This window comes from Haliaeetus leucocephalus, unplaced genomic scaffold, assembly GCF_000737465.1.
Source record: "Haliaeetus leucocephalus isolate CR32 unplaced genomic scaffold, Haliaeetus_leucocephalus-4.0 Scaffold495, whole genome shotgun sequence".
Classification (NCBI taxonomy): domain Eukaryota; kingdom Metazoa; phylum Chordata; class Aves; order Accipitriformes; family Accipitridae; genus Haliaeetus; species Haliaeetus leucocephalus.
In genome coordinates this window covers 6,563,234-6,584,376 of record NW_010972931.1, presented here as the reverse complement: position 1 = coordinate 6,584,376, position 21,143 = coordinate 6,563,234, and the positions used below count along the sequence as shown (strand labels likewise).

At 43.9% G+C, this 21,143-nt stretch overlaps 1 protein-coding gene across 1 annotated transcript in view; it reads left to right on the top strand.

The window, feature by feature from the left end:
* The window catches only part of MAP4K4 (mitogen-activated protein kinase kinase kinase kinase 4), a 168,600-nt gene extending 149,759 nt beyond the window's left edge, over positions 1–18,841 (top strand). Inside the window, exons 26-32 of the mRNA XM_010575718.1 lie at positions 2,401–2,544; positions 7,661–7,795; positions 10,732–10,832; positions 11,582–11,731; positions 12,548–12,707; positions 14,707–14,846; positions 15,597–18,841. Of these exons, the coding sequence (XP_010574020.1) occupies positions 2,401–2,544; positions 7,661–7,795; positions 10,732–10,832; positions 11,582–11,731; positions 12,548–12,707; positions 14,707–14,846; positions 15,597–15,680 (914 nt within the window). The 3' untranslated portion in view covers positions 15,681–18,841. The remainder of the gene's footprint in view (positions 1–2,400; positions 2,545–7,660; positions 7,796–10,731; positions 10,833–11,581; positions 11,732–12,547; positions 12,708–14,706; positions 14,847–15,596) is intronic.
* Positions 18,842–21,143: the final 2,302 nt, after the last annotated feature.

The window sequence follows — 21,143 nt, the reverse complement described above, 5'->3', positions numbered from 1 at the left end:
GTCAATGTTAATGACACGGATGCAGCAGCATAGGTTTTTACACCCAGCCTCCGCAGAGACCGTTTACTTTTTCAGGAAGCATTTCCATTTGTTTGAAAAACCAGAACTGCTTAATTGTAGGGTGGCAGTAGAAGAACTCTGCTGGCTGTGAATAAGGACAGTGCCTGCATTTTAAAATACAGGCACTGCTTGCCACCGACTTAGTACCTCATTAGTTTCATCTCAAAATGCATATAGCTGAGGAAAGGGGTTGTGGACGGGTGTGCATGTAAACTTGAAGCAGAAGCAACTGAACCACAAAGGCAGCAGAGGAAGAGATGAGGGTGGAGGTGGGAGCAATTGAGCGCCGATGTGCAAAGAGGGGAAGGGACCCCGAGGGAGCAGTTGGCATGTGGCTTGCTTTGAATTGTAATCCACGCTGGAAAAAATACAAAAATACATGTCGAAGCTGAATCGCTTCCAGCTTTAGTCAACGGGTCCTGGAGCTGCAGGAAGGAGACCGACTACTGGACATTTCCTTGGCTGGTTTGGTGCTGCTGCAGCCTGTGCCGAGCCCTGACGCAGTGCGTGCCTCGCTGTCCCCGCTACCGTCTGCTGCTTCCCAGTTTGAGGATGTCTCCCAGTACGGGAGATGGACCGTGTGAAACTCCCCCAGGGTGAAATGCCCCTGGGGGCTGTGGGATGGGATCCAGTGGGTGCAGACCCATGTGGGGGATGCAGAGGGAGGAGGAGGGCAGGACGGGGACGGAGGAGATCTCAGCAGGGGAAGGAGAGCCTGGGAGAGCAGCAGACCCTCTCCCAAGACAGGCTCTGTGCCTGCTGGCATCCGTGGGCTCTCCTGGCTGGAGGAGGCAGAGGAGTAGCAGAGCAGCGAATCTGAGCAAAGAGATGTGGCGGTTTCTGGGGACCGCTAGGACCTCTGAAGTTTCCTTACTTGAAAAGGCAAGAGAGAGGAGAACGGAGACGTGTGACGGTTTCCGACCTCTCCATGGGCTATGTCTGTTTTTCTCATCCATCCAGAGGCTTTTCAGAGTGGCCCAGCACCAGCAGCTCAGGCCCCTTCCCCATCATTAATTCCTGCTGGCTGCCGCTCTGCTCCCCCCTAACACCCTGTCCCCCTGGGGAGACACCTCGTGCCCCCCGGCTCAGGGCGAACGTGTCCTCCCTTTTGCAAACCGCTCCCGTGCCTGGTAGCCATGGTGTTGTTTAGGTAGCGTTCCTCATCCTTCTTCAATGCTGTGAGAAGGCATGTCACTGCTGTAGATGCAGACCGCACCGAGACGCAGACTCGTGTGTACTGAGCTCACGTGCCGCCTTAGAAAAGGTTCATCATGGGATCGGTCCAGATGATAGATCCATTGGCACTGGTATAGTTGTATCTGGGGATTAATTGTCTAACTAGGGATTAAGGCCATTAAGCAGTATAGCTATGATCATCTTGTGTGAGTTTTGCTTTTCTCATTTTGTTATTTTATTATGCTTAAGGATGACAGGTTTTTCTTTGGGATTGCAACACAGAAGTCTAATAAAGCAAGTCATATGTTTGGTTTGATTTCCATTCCCTGTACTGTATCTGACCTTTCTCTGCCCAATTTATGAGCTCCTGGACTGAAACACTATTGCAAATAAATAGCTACAAAGTTTAAGAGTAGTAATATATTAATAGATTTTTAAAACCTAGTCTCATATATGTACATATATTTATTACTAAAAAAATGTAATTGATTTTAAATACTAAGGTTTTGTGGACTCTTGGAAAGTGTGCCAGCGGATGTTTGGACTTTTGCATGAAGAAACTGGCCTACTGACTTTTCTCATCTGTATTTGCTTGATCTTTAGGAGAAGTCTGTGGAAACACAAAATTACTATAATTCCTCTAGTTTTAACATTCAGATGGAAAAGGTTGTTGGGTAGCTGAGGACCAACCCTGTGCCTATACTTTTACAGGAGAGCTGCACCACAATCTCTTTCTTCCAGTGGGGACCAAGCCCTTACCACTGCTTTTTTGCAATGTCCTTGTCAAGAGCATCCTCTTACCAACCCCCCCACCAAGAGCTAATACATCTTCGGAATACATAAGCTTGGGTACCACTTTGTGCCTCACCCCTTCTCCAACATGAGGGTGCCTTTTTGTTTGGGAACTGGTGCTCTAGAAAGCTTTCCATGGTCTACCAGTTTTTCACCCTCTTGAATGCTGCAATTTGGTGTCAGTAGTCACTGTGGGCAGGTAATGTAGAGAGCCTCTACACCATGAGATCTTTTAGGCTGCAGGCAGCTGAGACCCAGCCAGCAGTGGTTAGACCTGCTTGAAACAAGACAGTTGCTATATCAAGCATCAGTTGATCGGAATGTGTGGGAAACCTGCCTACTAACTTGGATCTTTGTTTTTGTTTCTTCTAGGAGTGAACTTGTTAGTGGGCACTGAAAGTGGTCTGATGCTGCTAGACAGAAGTGGTCAGGGGAAGGTTTATCCGCTCATCAATCGAAGACGATTCCAGCAAATGGATGTACTTGAAGGGCTGAATGTCTTGGTGACAATTTCTGGTAAAGTTAACTGTTCAACATGATTTTTTTCCCCCATCTGGTATGGCATGGCTGAAAGCTTTTCTTGGCAGCCTGTGTGTTGAGGGGGAAGTCCTGACGTGACTGAAGTCAGTGGGTTTTCCATCATTTCACCTCTCTGAGTCTACAGTTTGTTTCTGCAAGTGAATCATTTTCCACACAACACCCTGTGCCTACTTGCTCCCTGTCCTTCCTCCTGTGGGGTGGCCTTTAAAAATGCCGCATGCGTAAGTTAATGCTTTGTGAAGTTTGTGAAAACGGCACTCTTTCCCTCTGTCGTGATTACTTTCAAGCTGGCGTCTTTCTAACCAAAACATGATTTGCTACTTGGTTTTAAGGACATCTTGCGTGTTCAAATCTGTAGAATGGGAAATGCTGTTGCGAAGTAGGGAAAGAAGAGTGATGTGCAGTGAGTGTGTGTGTGTTTGCGAGAGGGGAGTGCAGCGTGTACGTGACGTGGAAATTACCAGGGTGAGAAGGCAGATCGGTGCAGCTTTTGGCCTTGTCTCTCGCTGGGTGCAACTGCAGGTGGCAAAGCAACGGGAGATGAAGGGTAGTGGTGATTGTTGTGTTTGTTTTGTGCACGCTGATGAAAAATGTGTTTTAAGAAGCTTGAGGTTCCAGACTCTTTGGCTCCAGAGAGTTATTGCATAAGGTTATCCTGCTGTTAAGCAACTTGATGTGATGCACTGTTAATCTTTCTTCACAGGTGTCATTCAGCCATTTACCTTCCTTTTGTTTTGGTTTCTTTGTGAAATCAGCCTTTGCTATGCTGCGCGTGTGTGACAGGGAGAGGATGTTAAATGAGGTTTCTCACAGTGGCCCCTGTGTCGTGGTTCAGAGCTACCCAAATTTTTTTTGAGGCTCCAGAACCCCTCTGACTCCACTGGAGGAGCTCTCTGACTCTCCCAACACTTGTGCAAAAGGACATACACCTAGGCAATTTAATGCAATTTTATGCATTAGCGGTGTTATGCTGCTACAGGTCCAAAGAACTGTGCCCATGCCGGTGTCGTCAACACGGGACTTTGTTTCTGTCTCGAACAACCGTATTTTATTGGCTCGTCGCTTGCTGTGTCCTCAGCTACAGCTATGCTGTGAAATCTTTAAAAAGAAAAGATGAATCAAAGAGGGTTTAAAAAAACCACAACCTGCTGCGTCCTTTTGATGTCTAATGCTGTACGTTAAAATGTAAGCTGTTTGAAAAGCACCATTTGATAGGGTTTATTCTATAGTAGACCTTGTAAACAAAAATATTGTATAATCCAGCTTGTGTAAAATCTGTTGGTTTGAGGCATACCCTACACAGACGACAAGTGTCTGTGATTCAGTGTTGCATGTAATTGTTTTAGGTTTATTTACGTTTGCGTCAGTCACGATCGGAGTACCCCGACACATCCGTTTTCTTTGTTTCCTTCAAAACTATTGCTTCCTCTGTGGAGACATGATACATTAACCCTTAAGAAATCAGCAGATCTTTGGCTGGTTTATACCTTTGTCTGTCCCCTCTCCTGTGTTTTATGGGAGGTTACTGGAGTATGAGGCAGGAAAGAGGCATCCCTGCCCACCGAGAGGTAGGGCTGGGGGAGCGTATTTGGCAAAACCGTGATGCTGTTATGCCCAGGCTCCCCCTTACGTCCCTCTTTTGGCTTCTGCACTGCAGTTCTCAATTTAAGCTACTCTCATGCTGGACTTCCCTTAGTGTCTTTTTATTTGCGGTGAGTTGCTCCACCTCTCCAGGCAAACTAGGAATGCTGAAATGAGGTCATGTTTCTGCAAACAGTCCATTTTGGCAGATTGGTTATGGAGCTGCCTCTGAGCTTTGTCCCAGGACTGCTGCCACTTCACTGGGAGCGTTGTTCAGCTCCCTACGGTGCACTTGGCCGTACGTTCTCTTGACGTTTTCAGGAAGCGATGTGCTGATGGCGGTGAAGTTTGAAAGGTGTCACCGCATTTGTGCGGTGAAGTTGCAGTGCATTAGGATTTCGAGGGGATTGTCACCTAAAATTGATTTTAATATACACTCTCGAGTCTGAAAACCTGAAATCAAGTCTTTCCCCAATTTATATCTGCTGCACAAAACTTTTTGACAACAAAGCTTTTGATACTGAGATACTGATACTGCTACAGCTGGTGCAAGAAAGCTTTGCAGGTCAAAGCAGAGTAGTTGATCGTGTTCTTCAGTTCATACTGTTGGGAGGCAAAAACATAGTTTCGACTGCTAAGGTAATACAGTGCTGAGAGTCATAAAAATGCTGGAGGAGAGTGCAGCGACGTGCATACAGAACATGCTCTGCTTGTGGCTCCCCAAGGGTTTTGCCAGCCCAACTGGCTCATGGTGGCACTCGGGAAGGTAGGAAGGGATGACAGAGCAGAAGAACTGGTTGGAATCTGCCTGCTTAATAATTAAAAACCACAGCAACAGTAAACCCAAAAACTCTATATAGGAAACGGGACTTTGCATTTGAAACGATATCTGTGGGAGAATCAGAGCCGGGAGTTCTCATACAAGTCACTGGCTGATCAGTTTGTTTGATGGCTGGAGCAGAGTTTTCTTTCTTATTTCATGACCATAACAATTAGACAAAGAAAGAAAAAAAAAAAAAGAGACCAGATTTTTGAGACCTGTTTAAACTGACTGGTAGAGATTTGCAAACAGAAGGATGTAATCCCCTGCTCCCAATATGAACATTAAGAGCAGCAAAACTTGTTGAAATATATGCATAGCCACGTTTATATAACTAACCAGTCCTGCTCTTTTCATGTCAGGCTGCTGAAAGGCAGAGGAATTTCCTGTCTTGTGACTTTCCTTGTGGTCTAGACACTAAAACACAATGGGAACGCAGTTGAGATATTTCTCTGTTGTTGTTTTGAAAAACGTTTCTGGTTGGAGAGAAGTACCCTGGTGCGCATCATGTGAACCAAAAAAAAAAAAAAAAATTAGCCACGTGCTGGGAAGTTCCCGTGTGTGCTGTTTGTTCTGAGTCTTCAAGTTTGACTAAGCTACTGGGGAGGCTAAAGCCGTGGAAATATCTGAGAGAGAATTTGTCTCCTGGTGGACAGGGACTTGTGATGGTTTTAATAACATTCGGTGCATTGTACTGACCTTGAGCCCTCTGAACTCTTGTTGCCCAGAACTGCAGTGCTTTCTGGTCTGCACGATGTTCCCTATTTTTCAGTGTTTCTAAAAGGGCCCTTGTGGCTATTGTTTGCAGTATTTTCTTGGGAGGACCTTTCCTTGGTCAGATGTGGGACTTCTGGGAATATTGTTTCCTGCTCTAGTGCCTTTTCCAAATCTTTAGAAAACTTTGGGAGTGATGGGGCTTTATCCCTTTATGAAACATGGCTTAATAAATATGAAGTCAGGCAGTAAATCCAGATGCTCATTTACTGCCAAATCTGCTGTCACATTTGTAGTGGGGATAAACAAAGGACAGTGCAATGTTACTTCACATTTCATTTCGTGCCCTCAGAGCAGAGGGGCTTTTAAAATTAAATACCAGGTCTAGTATTTGAAAACAGGTCTCCAATTCTGCTTTAAATTTAAGTTCAGCGAACAGATTTTTGACTGTGAAACTGCCTCCTCTTTTCCTCCTGCCCTTCCCCATCCAAGTAATCGTAAAAGGATCTTTTAAACTGTGCGTCTTCGTAACGGAACGGCGTGTGGTGCTGGAGTCCATGGAGCAGCCTGTTTGCCAGCTGTGCTTCCCCACGTGCTGCCCCAACCCCTGCGGCTGCTTTTCCCGAGGAGCCCGGCTCTGTTAGGGGATCCCCTGCCATCGGGATCGTGAAGCACTAGCATGGAGCTACTCCACTGACAAGCTGCATCCCTGAGAGCATCTCCTCTTTCCTTTCCTTGCGCAGAGACCTGGTGGAGCCTTATTAAATGGCTCCTAGTCGAAGCAGGGATCATCTCTCTTCCTCGCTTCCAGCTTCATCTGTGGGACTGTAACGGCTTTGGGCAGCAAAGCAGCTGGAGGAAGGAGGATGCAAGCTTTGAGTGTATGCATTTAGGGCCACCTTCTCGCTAGTTCAGCAAATGCTTTGTAGGCCATTAGTTGTTGAAGAATCCCTGATAAAGTTTATCATGAACCTTGCTCTGCATTCAAAGAGGCCTTCTCGTATTGAGAGTTAAGAGTCTGAGCTGTATTTTGATGACTGGCAGATGCGTTGTCAGCTGAAGATAGGGCAGCCTGGACAAGTAGATTCTCTCACCTGTGGAGAAGAAACACCTCTTGCAGTTTCTGTGTGCAGGCTGATAAGTATTACACCCCTTGCAGCACAAGGGAAGGGCTGCTGACAAAGCAGTCGTCAGCTTTTAGCAAGCGGATGAAGTTTGCATGGGCTGTGTGAAATGCTCTCACTGTAATTTCAGGTATTGTACATTTTTCCTTACAACAGAACTGGTGTAAAGTGGTTCGGTGATGAAATTGTTTAGTGCTGCTGTTTGGTGTGCTTTTCTACCAGGGGAATAATGAACATTCTTAATAAAACTTGACCAGTTTGTGTCTCCGAGCATGATACAAAGGATGGAAATGTCCTGGTAACTAACTGGGAAGAATTTGTAAAATACATTTCATCACCATATTCTTCTTCACTTTTGCTTCCTCCTTTCAAACCAGTCCTACTCTCTTCTAATAGCTGTATAGGTAATTTTGGGCCTCAAATTCCATCCTGCTGCTGTCCTACAGTTTTGTGCGAAAAAGAGCCATTCTGACTTAGCTATGTATTTTTTTTTTTAATCTTGGTGCATGACTCTCTGGTGCTTTTGTTGTGGGACTAAAAGGCTTTTCTAATAAAAGTTGTTTGCATCCTAAGAATCAGACAACTGAAGAGCTGTTCCCTTGAGTTTGTCATTTTATGTTCATGTGGTATTACCATGTGTCTCTGTCATTGACTATCGGGAAAGCGTGTGTTTGGGTGGAGTCTGGAGTAAAGCTGTTGTGGACGTAAAAACTGAGGGAGATTTCTGTGGTTGCATAGCTTCTCCTTCATTGTTATTTTGGTTTGCTCTGCAGCGCTTTCTGTTTGCTTGGGCAGGGGTTTTTGCACTTATCTTCCTATGGAGATAAACCAAACTTTTTCATTTTGTGGCCAGGTAAGAAGAACAAGTTGCGAGTTTACTATTTGTCCTGGTTAAGAAATAAAATCCTTCACAATGACCCTGAAGTAGAAAAGAAACAGGGCTGGACAACGGTGGGCGACTTGGAAGGCTGTGTGCACTATAAAGTTGGTGAGTAGCAAATGCGATTATCAAATCATCAGGATAAAAGCTGGCTCAGAAAGGGAACTGCAGTGCGTGTAGCTGCTGGGTTTAAGGTCTGGGTTTATTTCTAGCTGTCTTCCCTATCCCTCGGGGTGAACTTTTCTGGGAAAGGACCAGAATGGATAGCAAGTTACTGGGTTAAACTGAATATGAGAGAGGTTTTGCAGTGGGATGCTGGGCTGTGAACTGGAGCGGGCGCAAACCCCCATCTGTCTCCTTCCCATAGTGGATGCAACTACCAGGAGAGTGCTAATAAGGCCAGTTAGGGCTGGTAATGTTTCTCCACCTCTGTTAGACCCATTAGGTAACAGAGGGACTCTTGTCAACCAGCAACTGTTCTCTTCACCAGCGGGTTTCCCTAATCTTTTACCATGATGAAATCACATGCTGGAATGGAGTGAAAAAAGTCTCTCTCTTTAATCTAGATTTTAAAGACTGGGGAAAAAAAAAAGAAAAGGAAAAAAAAAAAGAGTGGGAGAAGAAAGCAAGTGCAGCTAGTGCACGAGCTTTGGGGAGGCATCTGGGAACAGAAGCATATGTTTAACTTCAAGATGATTCATTGATTCCCCTTAGCTCACGAAATTTCTTAATGCCGTCTCAGATCAACTGCAGTACAGTTACGGGATGAAGTGTGTTTTCACTAGGCAGGTGCCTTTTGAGTGGTATTAAGTAATTTAAATGGATTTGGCTGTAGAAACTTCCACCAAAACTAGTGAAAGACGTGTAGCATTCAGTCAGCCGAGTATGCAGTGAGCCCGCTGCCCTGCAGATGGGGATATGAACCAAGAGCTCTTTCTCCTGCTTCGGTTTCATGATGCATCTTAATGGGCACTGGATGTTGCCTTTGATTTGGTTTTCTTCTAAGAGCCAGCTCAGTTCCTTTCCAGCTGTGTCAGTCAGTGTGGAGCAGCAGCAATCAGCCTGAGCTCGGTCTCCTCCTGTCATGCGTGTGCTCTTGGAAAAACCTGCTGGCGGGGCGTAATCAATACCGATGGCAGTAAGTGACTGCTGAACCAGGAGCTTGACCCCGAAAACAATTAATAATGTACTTCTCTGGTATCATACCCCAGGGTGTCAGCAGCATAATGAAGTGGCCTGTTAACAATACATTAACAGCTATTCAAAGGAGGCTTACCAGCAGGGAAGCATCCGAAACAAAGAGCATTCTCTTCCAGATGAAGAGGGGTTTGTTACGCTGGGCTGCAGCCTGGCACTGAACTTCCCTCTGAACCATGGATGTACTGTAGACTTCTTCAGGTAGCGAGAGGCCGCTTTGACAGCTGCGCTTCAGTTCCCAAGGACGAGCTCTGCCAATAGTTGGGCTCACGGTCTGGAGGCTGCCATCGAGGCAGCTGGCACTGATTTGCTTCCTTGTCTCTTTGATGCAACAGGGGTCTGGGACGTCAGGGTGAAGTGGTATTTATGGATCTCGGTTGCTTCAGGCAACTTTTGGCTTCTCTAAATGATAAATTGCTCTTTTGAAACTTAAGATTTTGGGTGAGTTCCCAGATAGCACCCAGAGCAAAGAATGAGGATTATCAAAGTCCCCTTTCACAGATAAGGTGGTTTTGCTTAACATCCCCCTCTTCCCCAAGAAAAAATTCCAAGAAGTCTTGTAAGCTAGACAAGACTGAACAAAAGCTCTGTTTTTTAGTCAGTACAGCTGTGGAGGTTGAGAGATTTTTTTAATTTTTTTTTTTCTGTTGAAAACGTGTCAAGTCCTTTAACACTTATAGTTCATTAGTCTTGCTTTCCTGCAGAGTAAAAAGAGAGCAAGTGCTAGCTTTGTCTCCCTGTTGCCTACCAAGAGACAACAACTGCAGGCTTGTACAATAGTAAGATATCTAAAAGACCTTAAAAAAAAAATTATTAAAGAAGTGTTCTTCTCACATGTCTGAGATTTTCACTCATGCCATGTTTCAAAATCGGTTTTGGTTGGGAGATATAATGGCAGAAGGTGAATGTGCATGGAATTACTCAGTTTTGGAAAAGTGTCATATTCCCCTAAAAATTGGGGTGAAGAGGTTGCAGAAACCTCCAGAAGTTTCTCCGTGTCATCTAAATAATGTTAATTTTTTTTTTCTCTCCCTAAGAAGAGTGCTGGAGACAGGTTTAACAAACCTCAATGTTTCGAAGTCCCCATGATCTGTTCCTTCCCAAATCCAGATGGTAGCTGGAACTGCAGATCCAGCAACACTTTTGGAATGGCCATTCCTAGTCTTCATCAGTCCTCTCCTGAGAACAGCAGTAGTGAACAGAGCTTTTTCTGATGGTTCATTTACCCAGCTGTTTGAATATGGCAATGGAGATATATTCGAGCATCTGTGGATCAGCTATGTAGCGACACTTTATTTCTGATAAATTCTGTGGACTTTTGTTTTTTTCAAGTGAGTTGTCTCAGACTTTAGGGACAAAGGAAAATGCTCCGCTATCAAACTTGCCTTTTGCTTTTGAAATGGACTTGTTTCTTAACTTTATATTTAAGTTCCTTTTTTTCCTCCTTTCCTCTGGGGAATTTTGCCATCAGTGCAAAATACCGCTGCCAGTGCTGACTGGAACTGCCAACACGTTCTGCCACAGTCATAGCCTTCTTTTATTGGAAATGTCCCTGTCTGAAAACCGATTTTCGTGTCTTGATGAGTAAGCACTGTCTAATGTGCGTACCGACTAGGTAATTTGAAACATGGTGGCAGGTTCAGTTACTGATAGGAGTAATGATTTTTGTGGCATAAATGTGTCAAAATACTTAACTACATAGAATTAGCAATCCTAAAATGCAGTGTTACTAAAAACCTCCAAATGTATGTAAGTATGGAGAAATATTGTCATTTTCTGCTTTCCTGAAGTAACTGGAATGACTTTGGAATTACTGCTGAATTCTTTTTTGTTTTGTTTAATTTCAGTAAAATATGAAAGAATCAAGTTCTTGGTAATTGCATTGAAGAGTTCTGTGGAAGTCTATGCATGGGCACCAAAGCCATACCATAAATTTATGGCCTTTAAGGTAACAGTATATCTCAGCTGTATGTAGGATTTTCTCATAGACACTCGCAGTTACCCCTTTTACAAAAACGTTCTGACATTTTATCATGGTCATATTACAAGTTCTTTGGTAAATCTCCCACAAACTTCTTATTTTATTTTAATTTATGAGGTTTTTTAGTTCTAAGAGGCAGTACGCTTAAAATTCTAAATTGTAACTGAGCGTAAACTAATAATCAAAATGACACAATATCACAACTGTTTGTTTCATCTCTCTATAAATAAAACATGAGGCAGAGAAGTGAACTGAGTCTAAACATCTTAATCTGAGCAGAAGAAGTCATTAAGCGATACTCAGCGTAGTTATTTTTTTTGAATGCTGCAAGAATAAAGTTAGCTGGCTTGGTATAATTACCAGACTGATTTACAGACAAATCAGTTATTGCCAGTTGTGGAGATTGAAGTAAACACTGTGGGAGTGTCAAATTGCCCTGAACTTTGGGGAAAACAATTCTTACTAAAAAACTAACTGACCAACTAAAGTAAACCCCACAGAAAACAGCTTACAATATTATGTGATGGAAATGCAACAGATTGCAGAGTAATCTAATCTGTCCCTGTCCATGAGTGATGTGTTAGCCTAACTGGTCTGGTGGATGGGGGCTGGAGGGACATGGGAGGAATAAACCCATAACGTGCATTAGAGCATGTTTTTATAAAACCCGCTGGTTCTAAGCAGAAAAGTAAATCTCACTGATGGTTGTCTCACAGTCATTTGGAGAATTGGTACATAAGCCATTGCTGGTGGATCTAACCGTAGAAGAGGGTCAGAGACTAAAAGTGATCTATGGCTCCTGCGCTGGCTTCCATGCCGTTGATGTGGATTCGGGATCGGTCTATGATATTTATCTACCAACACATGTAAGAGCTGCTGCCGGGGTCGGGTTTTTTTCTTTCTTTCTGGTTGCCCCTGCCCCTTCCTTTCCTCAGATGACCATCACGCCAGGCTGTCCCTATGGATCACTGCCAGATGCTGGCAGCGGTAAATTGGGTGGAGAGGTCCGAGCAGATGCGGCCACCTCTGCTTAGGGGCTTGCGCCTCACCCTCTGTCTTCTCCTGGTGGTCAGTATGTCTCCGTGGTTGGGAGCTGCCCGCTCAGATCTGACGTGGGCCAAAGTGACGGTTTCAGGGGTAGCAGCTAAATGGCCGAGTGCGTTGCAGATGCCCAGGAGAGGCTGCAGGGAAGGTGGCAGTGCCAATGGCATGGCAGCCCACTGATGAGATTCAACAGGGTTGGCAAAGGCCAGGTGGCTTTAGCTACCAAGGTTTCCTCTTGTTTATTGTACACAGAGCTGTCGGATGGGCCTGCAGTGTGTGATGTACCTCCCCAGGCACTATTCACTACAGTGCAGGGGTCTGAGGTCTGCATCTGGGCTGCTTGCCCCAGGCTCCCTTTCCACCTATGGCAAGAAATGGGCACTCTTACGGAGAAGTTAATCCTTCCTTGGGTTTAGATGTCTGCCTTGAGATGAGAGGATTTGTGCCCCAAGGGTTTACAGGTCTTTGTCGTCACCGTGTAGGGTGGCTAGCTGGGGGGCAGCAGAGCTAGCACTTCTAAAGTGAGTAAATCCCTGACCTGCTGTCAGCCAAAATCAAAAATCACCCAGCCCCTTTCTCCCAGCGCAGGCTCTGCGGCATTAAAACAACAGGCTTCCTCTTCTCTTCTGTCTCTGTAGATCCAGAGCAGTATCCAACCTCACGCAATCATCATTCTCCCAAACACGGATGGGATGGAGCTACTGGTCTGCTATGAGGATGAAGGAGTTTACGTCAACACGTACGGAAGGATAACCAAGGATGTGGTTCTGCAGTGGGGAGAAATGCCAACTTCAGTTGGTAAGTGCCTCTGGCAAATCATATGCAACGTGCCGTTTGGGAGCGTGAGTGTGTGCACGCGGGCAGAAGGAAGGTGCATCAGGTTCAACTTCAGATTCAGAAGCAGCGATGTTGTAGTATTCCTGGAAAACAGCTGCACAAAGTGGACAGTAATCATACGGATCTGTTTTGTGCTGAGTTTTTAAGAACAAAATCCAAACAAGTTGTGGAGTTCAGGAATAAAAAACTCACCAGGGCCTCTGTAGGCTGCTGCAGAATTTTGCTAGACAGCCACAAAGTTGTGGAAACCTTTCAGTATAAAGACATGTAAGGTGGCAGATGGGTAAGATATTATGGGTAATTCTTTTTAGATAACAGTCAGCGTATCTGATTTGATGTGTTTAATTCACCTGCAGATTGCTCATCTATCCTAGCATGATAATTCTCCCACATCTCTCCAGCTCAAAATAAGGTAGTTTTGAGGGTGGGAGCAAGGAGTGTAGTAAAATGGGCGCAGATTTGTTATGGACACAAGTACGCACCAAGATCAGTCTTACCGCCTGTCCTGCCGTATTTCAGTGCTGAGCGTAGCATGGGCTGCGGTCACACCTTCCTTTTGTTGGGCAAGCACATCATATTTTACGTGCTTTGGAATGGATGCATGTATCGGGAGATGACTGCTGATAGCTGTTCAATAATGGAGGAGGAAATTTAAAGAAGTGTCATGCACAGCATGTTCGCTCCTGCGGTGATTAACTCTTGACTAGATCTAAAAGCAAGCAGATCAGCTGGCAAATTGCAGAGCCTTTGGGGACTGGAGTGCCTGTGAAGTAAATGGCACTGAGGCAGCTGACACCATCTGAACATCTCATCTGACAATTTTTAGAAGCTGTTTGGCCCAGTTACCACTAGTGACATACTTAAATAAATTTCCAGCATGATGGTATATGCAGTGTTATAGGTATACATTATACTGTAGTAGATAATTTGATTTCACTGAAAATTAATACAAAAGTTTCTATAAAAGGGAAGTACTGCAAAATTAAATGTTTTTTAATTTTGCTTGCTAAGAGCTATTGTTCTTCTTTTTATTTTTCTGTTAAGTATGCATGCAAATCAGAGGCAACAGCTTATTCTTCATTAAGCTCCCATATGTTATTCTTGGCAGCATTCCCAAGACTATCCATCAAATTGCTTTTTGAATATACCTTTTCATAATGCTGGTGACTTTCTCCTTTATTTGATTTTTTTACTGCTATCAAGAACAGATTTCTTCCCTCATGCTACTACTAATCTGTTTTCCCCCAGTGACACTCTAAGGAGAAATGCTTGATTTTTTGCTTTATTTGTGCACAAAGGAAAGCGCTATGACAAATAATAGTATTTCCACTTGGAGAGCTTAACATGAACCCCTTTTGAGATATACTGAATGCTTTTCAGACCAATTGGCTTTCTCAAGGAGATCAGTTTTTTGAAGTATTACTCCTATTAAAGGAGGCTAGCTCATTTTTTTCTAGTGTTCCCTTTCCCTCTCCTCTTTCTCTGATTTTGCTGACAAACTCCTTCAAGGAAGGGAAGTAACACAGAGCTGGTGCTGAGGACATACTGGAGTGGATGGGTTTAGTCTATTTAAACCTTGGGTTCTGCTTTCTCCTTGTCAACACCTAATTAGCCTGTCTCTTTGCCAAACTTGGGAGAAAAAGCCTGTGTAAAAACTCAACGTTCCTTCCATTTAATTGGAGGTTGTAAAGTTCCCTTTGTGACATGAATGCTCAGGGAAGAAGTATATAACTGACATAGAAAACCTGTGGGGAAATTTAAGAAAAAAAAAAAAGGTATTTTTAGGCATCATGAAGGTGCTGAGGACAGAAATAGCACTCTGAACATGTGTGTAGTTACAATATGCACATGCAGGTAATTTTTAACAAGAATGCGTCAGTATATTCCTCTGCTTTTTCAGTTCCACCATGTTGCCCACTACCTGTCCTAATGGGCTGTGTGCTGTGTTTTCTTTCCAAAGCGTACATCCGATCCAACCAGATTATGGGCTGGGGAGAAAAAGCTATCGAAATACGATCAGTGGAAACTGGACACTTGGACGGTGTGTTCATGCACAAAAGGGCACAAAGACTCAAGTTCTTATGTGAACGCAATGACAAGGTATAATTCCACCCCTGACACCACCCCCAGCTTGGCCAAGATGATAAACGTGTACTCTAACTGGGTACTTGGGTTGGGTTGACCCTGACCAGCAGCCAAACACCCACCCAGCCTCTCGCTCACTCCCCTCTCCTTTGGGATGGGGAGAAAATAGAAGGAAGGCAAAAAGACTCGTCGATCAAAATAAAGATGGTTTAATAAGGACAGCAAAAGCTGCACACGCAAGCCAGGCAAAATAAGGAATTTGTTCACAACCTCCCATCGGCAGGCGGGTGTCCAGCTGCTTCCCGAGAAGCAGCCCTTCAGCGTGCGTAACGCGTGGGAAGACAAATGTCATCACCACAACGTGTCCCCCGGCCTCTGTCTTCCACTGAGCTTTTATCGCTGAGCATGATGTTATACATTATGGGACATCCTTTTGGTCAGTTTGGGTCGGCTGTCCCAGCATTGTCCCCTCCCAGCCTCTTTCCCAGCCCCAGCCCACTGGCCTTTGGGGGGCGAGGGGGCTGGAGAGAACACCTTGATGCTGTGCAAGCGTTGTTCTAGCGGTAGCCAAAACACTGGTGTGTTAACAACACTGTTTAGACAAAAATGCAAAGCCCAGCACCACACGGGCTGTTACGAAGAACGTCAACTCCATCCCAACCCAGCTCAGCACTGCGATTGCGCTGTAAATATCAGGGACAGTGAAGGCAAATTAGAGCCACTGCTGTCCTGCCTGTGGAATTCACCAATTTCTTTTCTTCACAGGTTTTCTTTGCCTCCGTGCGGTCGGGTGGAAGCAGTCAAGTCTATTTCATGACCCTTGGCAGGACTTCTCTTCTGAGCTGGTAGAAGCGGTGGGATTTGGCGAGGAATTGCTGACATCCAGAGTCTGAGATCTTCATAACTCGGAATTATTTTCAACTGGAGTACAGACCTGCACTAATGCAGCACTCTGTGTAAATGTGTGTGCAGGCATCACTGGTGTTAGGTTTCTTTTTGTTTTTCAACTGAGGCTGCGACGCAGCTGGTGCTGTAAAGATATTGCCATCAGGTGCTAAAATGTCTTTGAGATTTGGGATCACGCTAGAAAGCTATAGGTCTTCTTTTCCCTTCAGCTCCAGGATTCCTAGGCTTTGAAGGACTCTGTTTGTTAGTGTTGAAACAGAGGGAGGAAAAAAGGAAAAAAAACCCAGACTTACCATGAACATGCTGTTGAGTGGACAGGAGGCAGGCAAGAGAAGGTGAGAAGTGGTGTAGAGAGTCAGACTGGCTGAAACAGAGGGCAGATCTAGTCTAGTAACGTTAACAATGTATTTAATTGACATTTCTTTTTTGTAATGTGACAATATGTGGACAAAGAGGAAGGTGCAGGTTTTAAGAAGTTAATATTTATAAAATGTGAAAGACACAGTGACTAGGATAACTTCTTCTTGGGGACAGGGAGGGTGGGAAGGGGCTCGGGGTGGAATTCTTCAGTTTTTTTGTTTCTGCAGTTTTATTTTGGCCTGGCCAATAACTTTAGTCATTTTCTGTGTACCAGGTATTGCCTGAAACATGTGCAGATGATAAAAAGGAAAAAAAAATAAAAAAAAAAGAAAAAAGGAAAAAAAAATTCATTTTCTATAATGATTCTGTGTTAGGCCAGAACTTGGTTATGTCACAGTATTAGCACTGCCTCAGTTAAAGGTTTAATTTTTGTTTAAACCTAGAAGTGCAACAACAGTTTTACCACAGTCTGCACTCGCAGAACTTAAAAAAAAAAAAAAAAAAAAAAAAAAAAAAAGGAGAAATAAAATCCAAACTACATATGTTTATTTTTTGTGCCTACCTCATTGTTTTTAATGCATAAAATAAAAGAGGTGGTTTAGTTTATACGTTTTTAGATGAAAACCATTAATGTCTAATTTAATCTTAATACCAAAACTACCAGATTGAAAGGTTTCTGACTGTTATTGCATAGCAAGTTTCAGCAGGAGGAGAGAGTGGTCCGTTGGGGCAATAATGGTAGCGGTATGGCAGTGAGACACTGATTAATGTAATTTGCTTACAAAATTTGATGAAGCAAGCATTTTTTTAAACCAGTTTCATCCTGAATAGAAGTCTGAATTTAGCCTAAACCCAGAGGTTTCACTCTTCTAACACGTGGGCTTAGTAACAGGCAGGTAAAAATAACTAGGCTAGTTCTATAAACTGTTAAATGTTGTAGGAAACATTTTGGGGCGGTGATGTTTTTCTTTTTTAAGAATGCAATGCACTAAAACTCTTTTAAGAATGTAGTTAATACTGCTTATTCATAAAAACAGCGTATACCTGTGTTTAGATGTAAGATCCCAGCTCTGGCTTTTTTTCTTTCTTTTTTTTTTTTTTTAAAGTCAGTTTTATTTTATGAATAAGTTCTGACATTTGTAATAAATGTCTTGAGAGTAATAATTTGTTCAATGGCTACATGTTCATTACTTGAGAAACCTTGAGTGTATAATAATCTGTTGGTGTTGTAATAATGCACAGTGTCACAATTCAGCCATTTGTTTCATCCTTTTTGTTTTCACTTCTTTTTTTGGTTTGTTTGTTTGGTTTTTTTTAATTCCTATGGTGGGGTACTTTGTTGACAGCTGCCTTAAGCTGTTCATTCAGTGAACAGGCTCCCAGTGTTTCATGGGCTTTGTCTTCTGCTGTGGTTAACTTTCCTTCATGGCATGACAGGTAGGGCTTTTTAAACACGTATTCTTCAATTCAGTCAAGCCGATGGCTCGAGTGACTGGTCACACAATCAATTAAGAGCCAAGAGCACCGAGCGTGCAAAGCTCAGACTCGACAGACCCTTCTTTTGGTGTCAAATCTGACTGCTGTAAATCCTTCAACCCCAGTCAGCGTTGCTGCTGAAGACTCTCCTTCGAACATCGTAGACGGTTGAAAAGCGAGCGGTAAATGCGTACCGCCAGCACACGTGTGTGCACACACACCCCACACCCCCCTCAAAAGAATCAAAACTCAAGAAAGCCTTACATTTGCTGGCGGAGGAGTACCTAGAACTATTTTTTTTTAATTGTATGACTTTTGGATAGCGTTGAAGGTGAAGGATGTGTTCTTTTCAGGCCCGGTGCGGTCAGCCAGAAGAATGATCAACCTTTTGTACTATAATGAACTAAAGGGGACTCGGAAACACAACGTGATGGTAGACGTGGGTGTAATCACACAGCTGCCCTGTAGTGTAGTTTGCCGAAGCTGATTCGATCGAATGTCAGTCTGCGTGATTTAAATCTTCCAGCGCTATGTGGTCAAAAATTAATCTAGTCCTTGAAAGCTGATGCTATTCACCTAGAGGAAGATGCTCCAGTACTGTAGGGATGCCCAGGTCACGGATATGTGCTGTTGAAGTTTTGAGGCTCCGGGGGGGGAATCTCCTTCCTTCGGTGGGGCTGCCCGCCTGGCAGCTTCTGCCTCCACAGAAGTGCCAACACGGCAAGGCAAAAACAGTATTACAAAACCACTACGTATACCAACATCGAACTCTTCAAACAGTGCTTTTGTAAGCAAAGAAGAAAAGAAAAGCTCCTAGGTTTAGTTTTAAGCTTTAATAAGTAATAATTTTCTGTATCTTTAAGTCAAAGTAACCCTAACTTGTATGACTGCAGTGTTTTTATTTTTTATCTTATGCACATGTTATGTTGGAGAAAATGTTTACAAAAATGGTTTTGTTACACTAATGTGCATCACATATTTATGGTTTATTTGAAAGTGATTTTTGTGGGTTTTTTAGTTTTTCATAGTAGTAGTAGTACACTTTTTGTGATTTATAACCCCAAATTCTGCTGAATATAAAGATGCTAAACAATAATACAAAATGACAAACTGCATTAAAATTACTAATCGTAGAGCTGCAAAGCAGACTGGTGACAAGTAAAACACTCAGCCTTTTTTTTGCAGTGCTATCTAACTTGTCTTCTGTGTATTATGGAAATTACTGTTTTTTCCCCGTTTTTCCTTAAATAAAGTCAAATTGACACCTATTGTATGTGGAAAGTATTTTGAGTATCTGCTGGCTGCAGAAATCAAGCTGCATGTTGCCTAGTTGCATGTATCGTAAGAACAAAAGCCTTATTGTCAAATCTCATCATTTTAGAGATTTTGACAATAAAGGCGGGCTTTTGAGGGCTTTTTTGTTGTTGCTCTTTTTTTTCCTTAAAGCCCTTTCTCCTGGTGCAGTTGTTCTTTTGAGAATTACAGTTTTCCTCTGGAAGAAAAAAAGCAAAAAACTTAGAAACTTAGTGAGCACTGGGTCATTTGGAAAGAAGAAGTTGCACAAAGGAGAGCCTGGGTGCGTTGCGAACGTGCCCTCCCGCCACACTGCTTTCAGGCATGTAATTTTTGTGAGCTGGCATTACTTCTGGCCGAGAGAGTGCGATGAACAGGAGTCTCAAGCCAGATTCTCACACGGCATAAAAGCACAGCTCCAAAAAAACTCAGGCTTTCCGAGTCATAAGCCGTGAGTACTGAGCAGGTTTGATGCAAAGCTGCTCTTTATGCCCCCAGGGTTCTTGTTGGCCTTTGCCCGTGTTTTTCCACCGCGGGCTGTAAGTGGAGATAAGCAGTAGATGTTTCCTTCCGACGAGGCTGGTCTCTGCGAGAGGAGGAGGAAGTCTGCGTGCCGGGCTCCTGCCTTTCCATGCGCTTTTATCTGCAGAAGGCATGGGATGTGGTGTAAGTTGAAAAATGTTTCAGGGTTTCACTTGCTTCCTATGGACAAAGGTATCTGAAATCCTCGAGCCCCACAGCTTTTCCGCTTCTCCAAGTGTAGATACTGATGACTGAGCTTAAAAAACTAGCAGGACCGGCCAACTGCTGGCCAGGCTCCTGTCGGCTCCACTCCAGTTGCTGCTCCAGAGCTGCTGGTTTTCTTCAGTCGTTCTTGACCTGTTGAAGACTTTCCTCAGTTAAACACACCAAGCACAGTCGAGCATCTTTGCTAGTCGTGAAGATGGGTATGAGCTGTTGCTCATTACAGTATGTGGTAAGTAACCGAAAGCAGCAACCCAAGGTGTGAACTTCACAGTGGGTGCTGGCAGAGGCAATAGAGAACACACAAAACTATCACGCTCCTGTGAAGAAAGGCACAATTGCAGTGATTTACAGGAAGAAGGAAATAAAAAAAATGAGACCATTGGAAACTGAGCAGCGGATCTCATTCCTCTGTGGGACTTGTGTAGGTAGCAGTGGCAAGAGAGGCCCAAATTTGTACCTCGTGAGGGGAGGAGGGATGTACACAGGACAGAGGAGGGCAAATAGTGCAGCAAAAGAACATGTGTCTTTCAAATTTAACAACTGCAGAGAAAGAAATGATCAAACATTGAAAGGAGCACTTGAAACAATTTTTTTTACAAGGCTTTTAAATATGCAAGTTAAACATTAGTAATGAAAAGTGCAGAACATTTACCCATGAGATTGAAGTTAAAACCCTGCAAATTAGAAAAGACACAATAGGCAGCCCTTTTTGGCGGGTTGCTTTGCTGAAAGACACGTGCTAGAGCATTAGGATAGTATAGGACCTTGTATGAAAGGGGGAAAGTCTAGTTTTGTGGGCTGCCACCTTTTGTGCAGAGAGCTTGTTAATTCTTCTGCTTGTATCTATATCATGGTCTGGGATGAGGACTGTAATATCGCTAACAAGAGACTGAAGTTGGAGAAACTTCTTCAAATGCAAGAACAGAGCCTGTGGTGGAGAGGGGACTCTGCGCCGTGCGTTCAGCACAGGACTTTACTGTATCAAAATGGTCCAAGGCAACGAATTTGCTAATAGCAATGCAAATGCATTTCCACCTCAGTGTCCAGTGCCCTCTTACTCACCCCTAAGCTCCAGCATCTCAGCCCAAAGTTCCTTCTCTCTTCTTCCAACATGGCTAAAGAAATATCAGCACTGAGTTGTGCCATGGTGCTTGTGCAGGATTCCGTAAGCACTTGTCACGGCCAGCCTGGTTTACTTGCTGCTGGTTCTTACTTTGCCCTTAAATCCCAAGCAGTCCAGCAGGGAAGCAATCCCAGGAGCTTCACTGTGAGGTTTCTTTTGCCACAGGAGGAACGTGCTTTACGGCCAGGATTTCAGCTGCACGTGAGGGGTGTCCCTTGCTTGCCAGGCTATTTTGGTACACGTAAGGGACACAAGCGTGCGCCCAGCAGCTGTGAAAATGTGGGCTGCAGCTCTCTTCCAGTATGCGCAAATTCACTGCTGAGCTCCAGCACCCAGCTGTTGGCCTATTTCTAACCCATTAAAGACGGGAAGGCTGGTAACAACTGTCTTCTTTTGACTTAACCTCC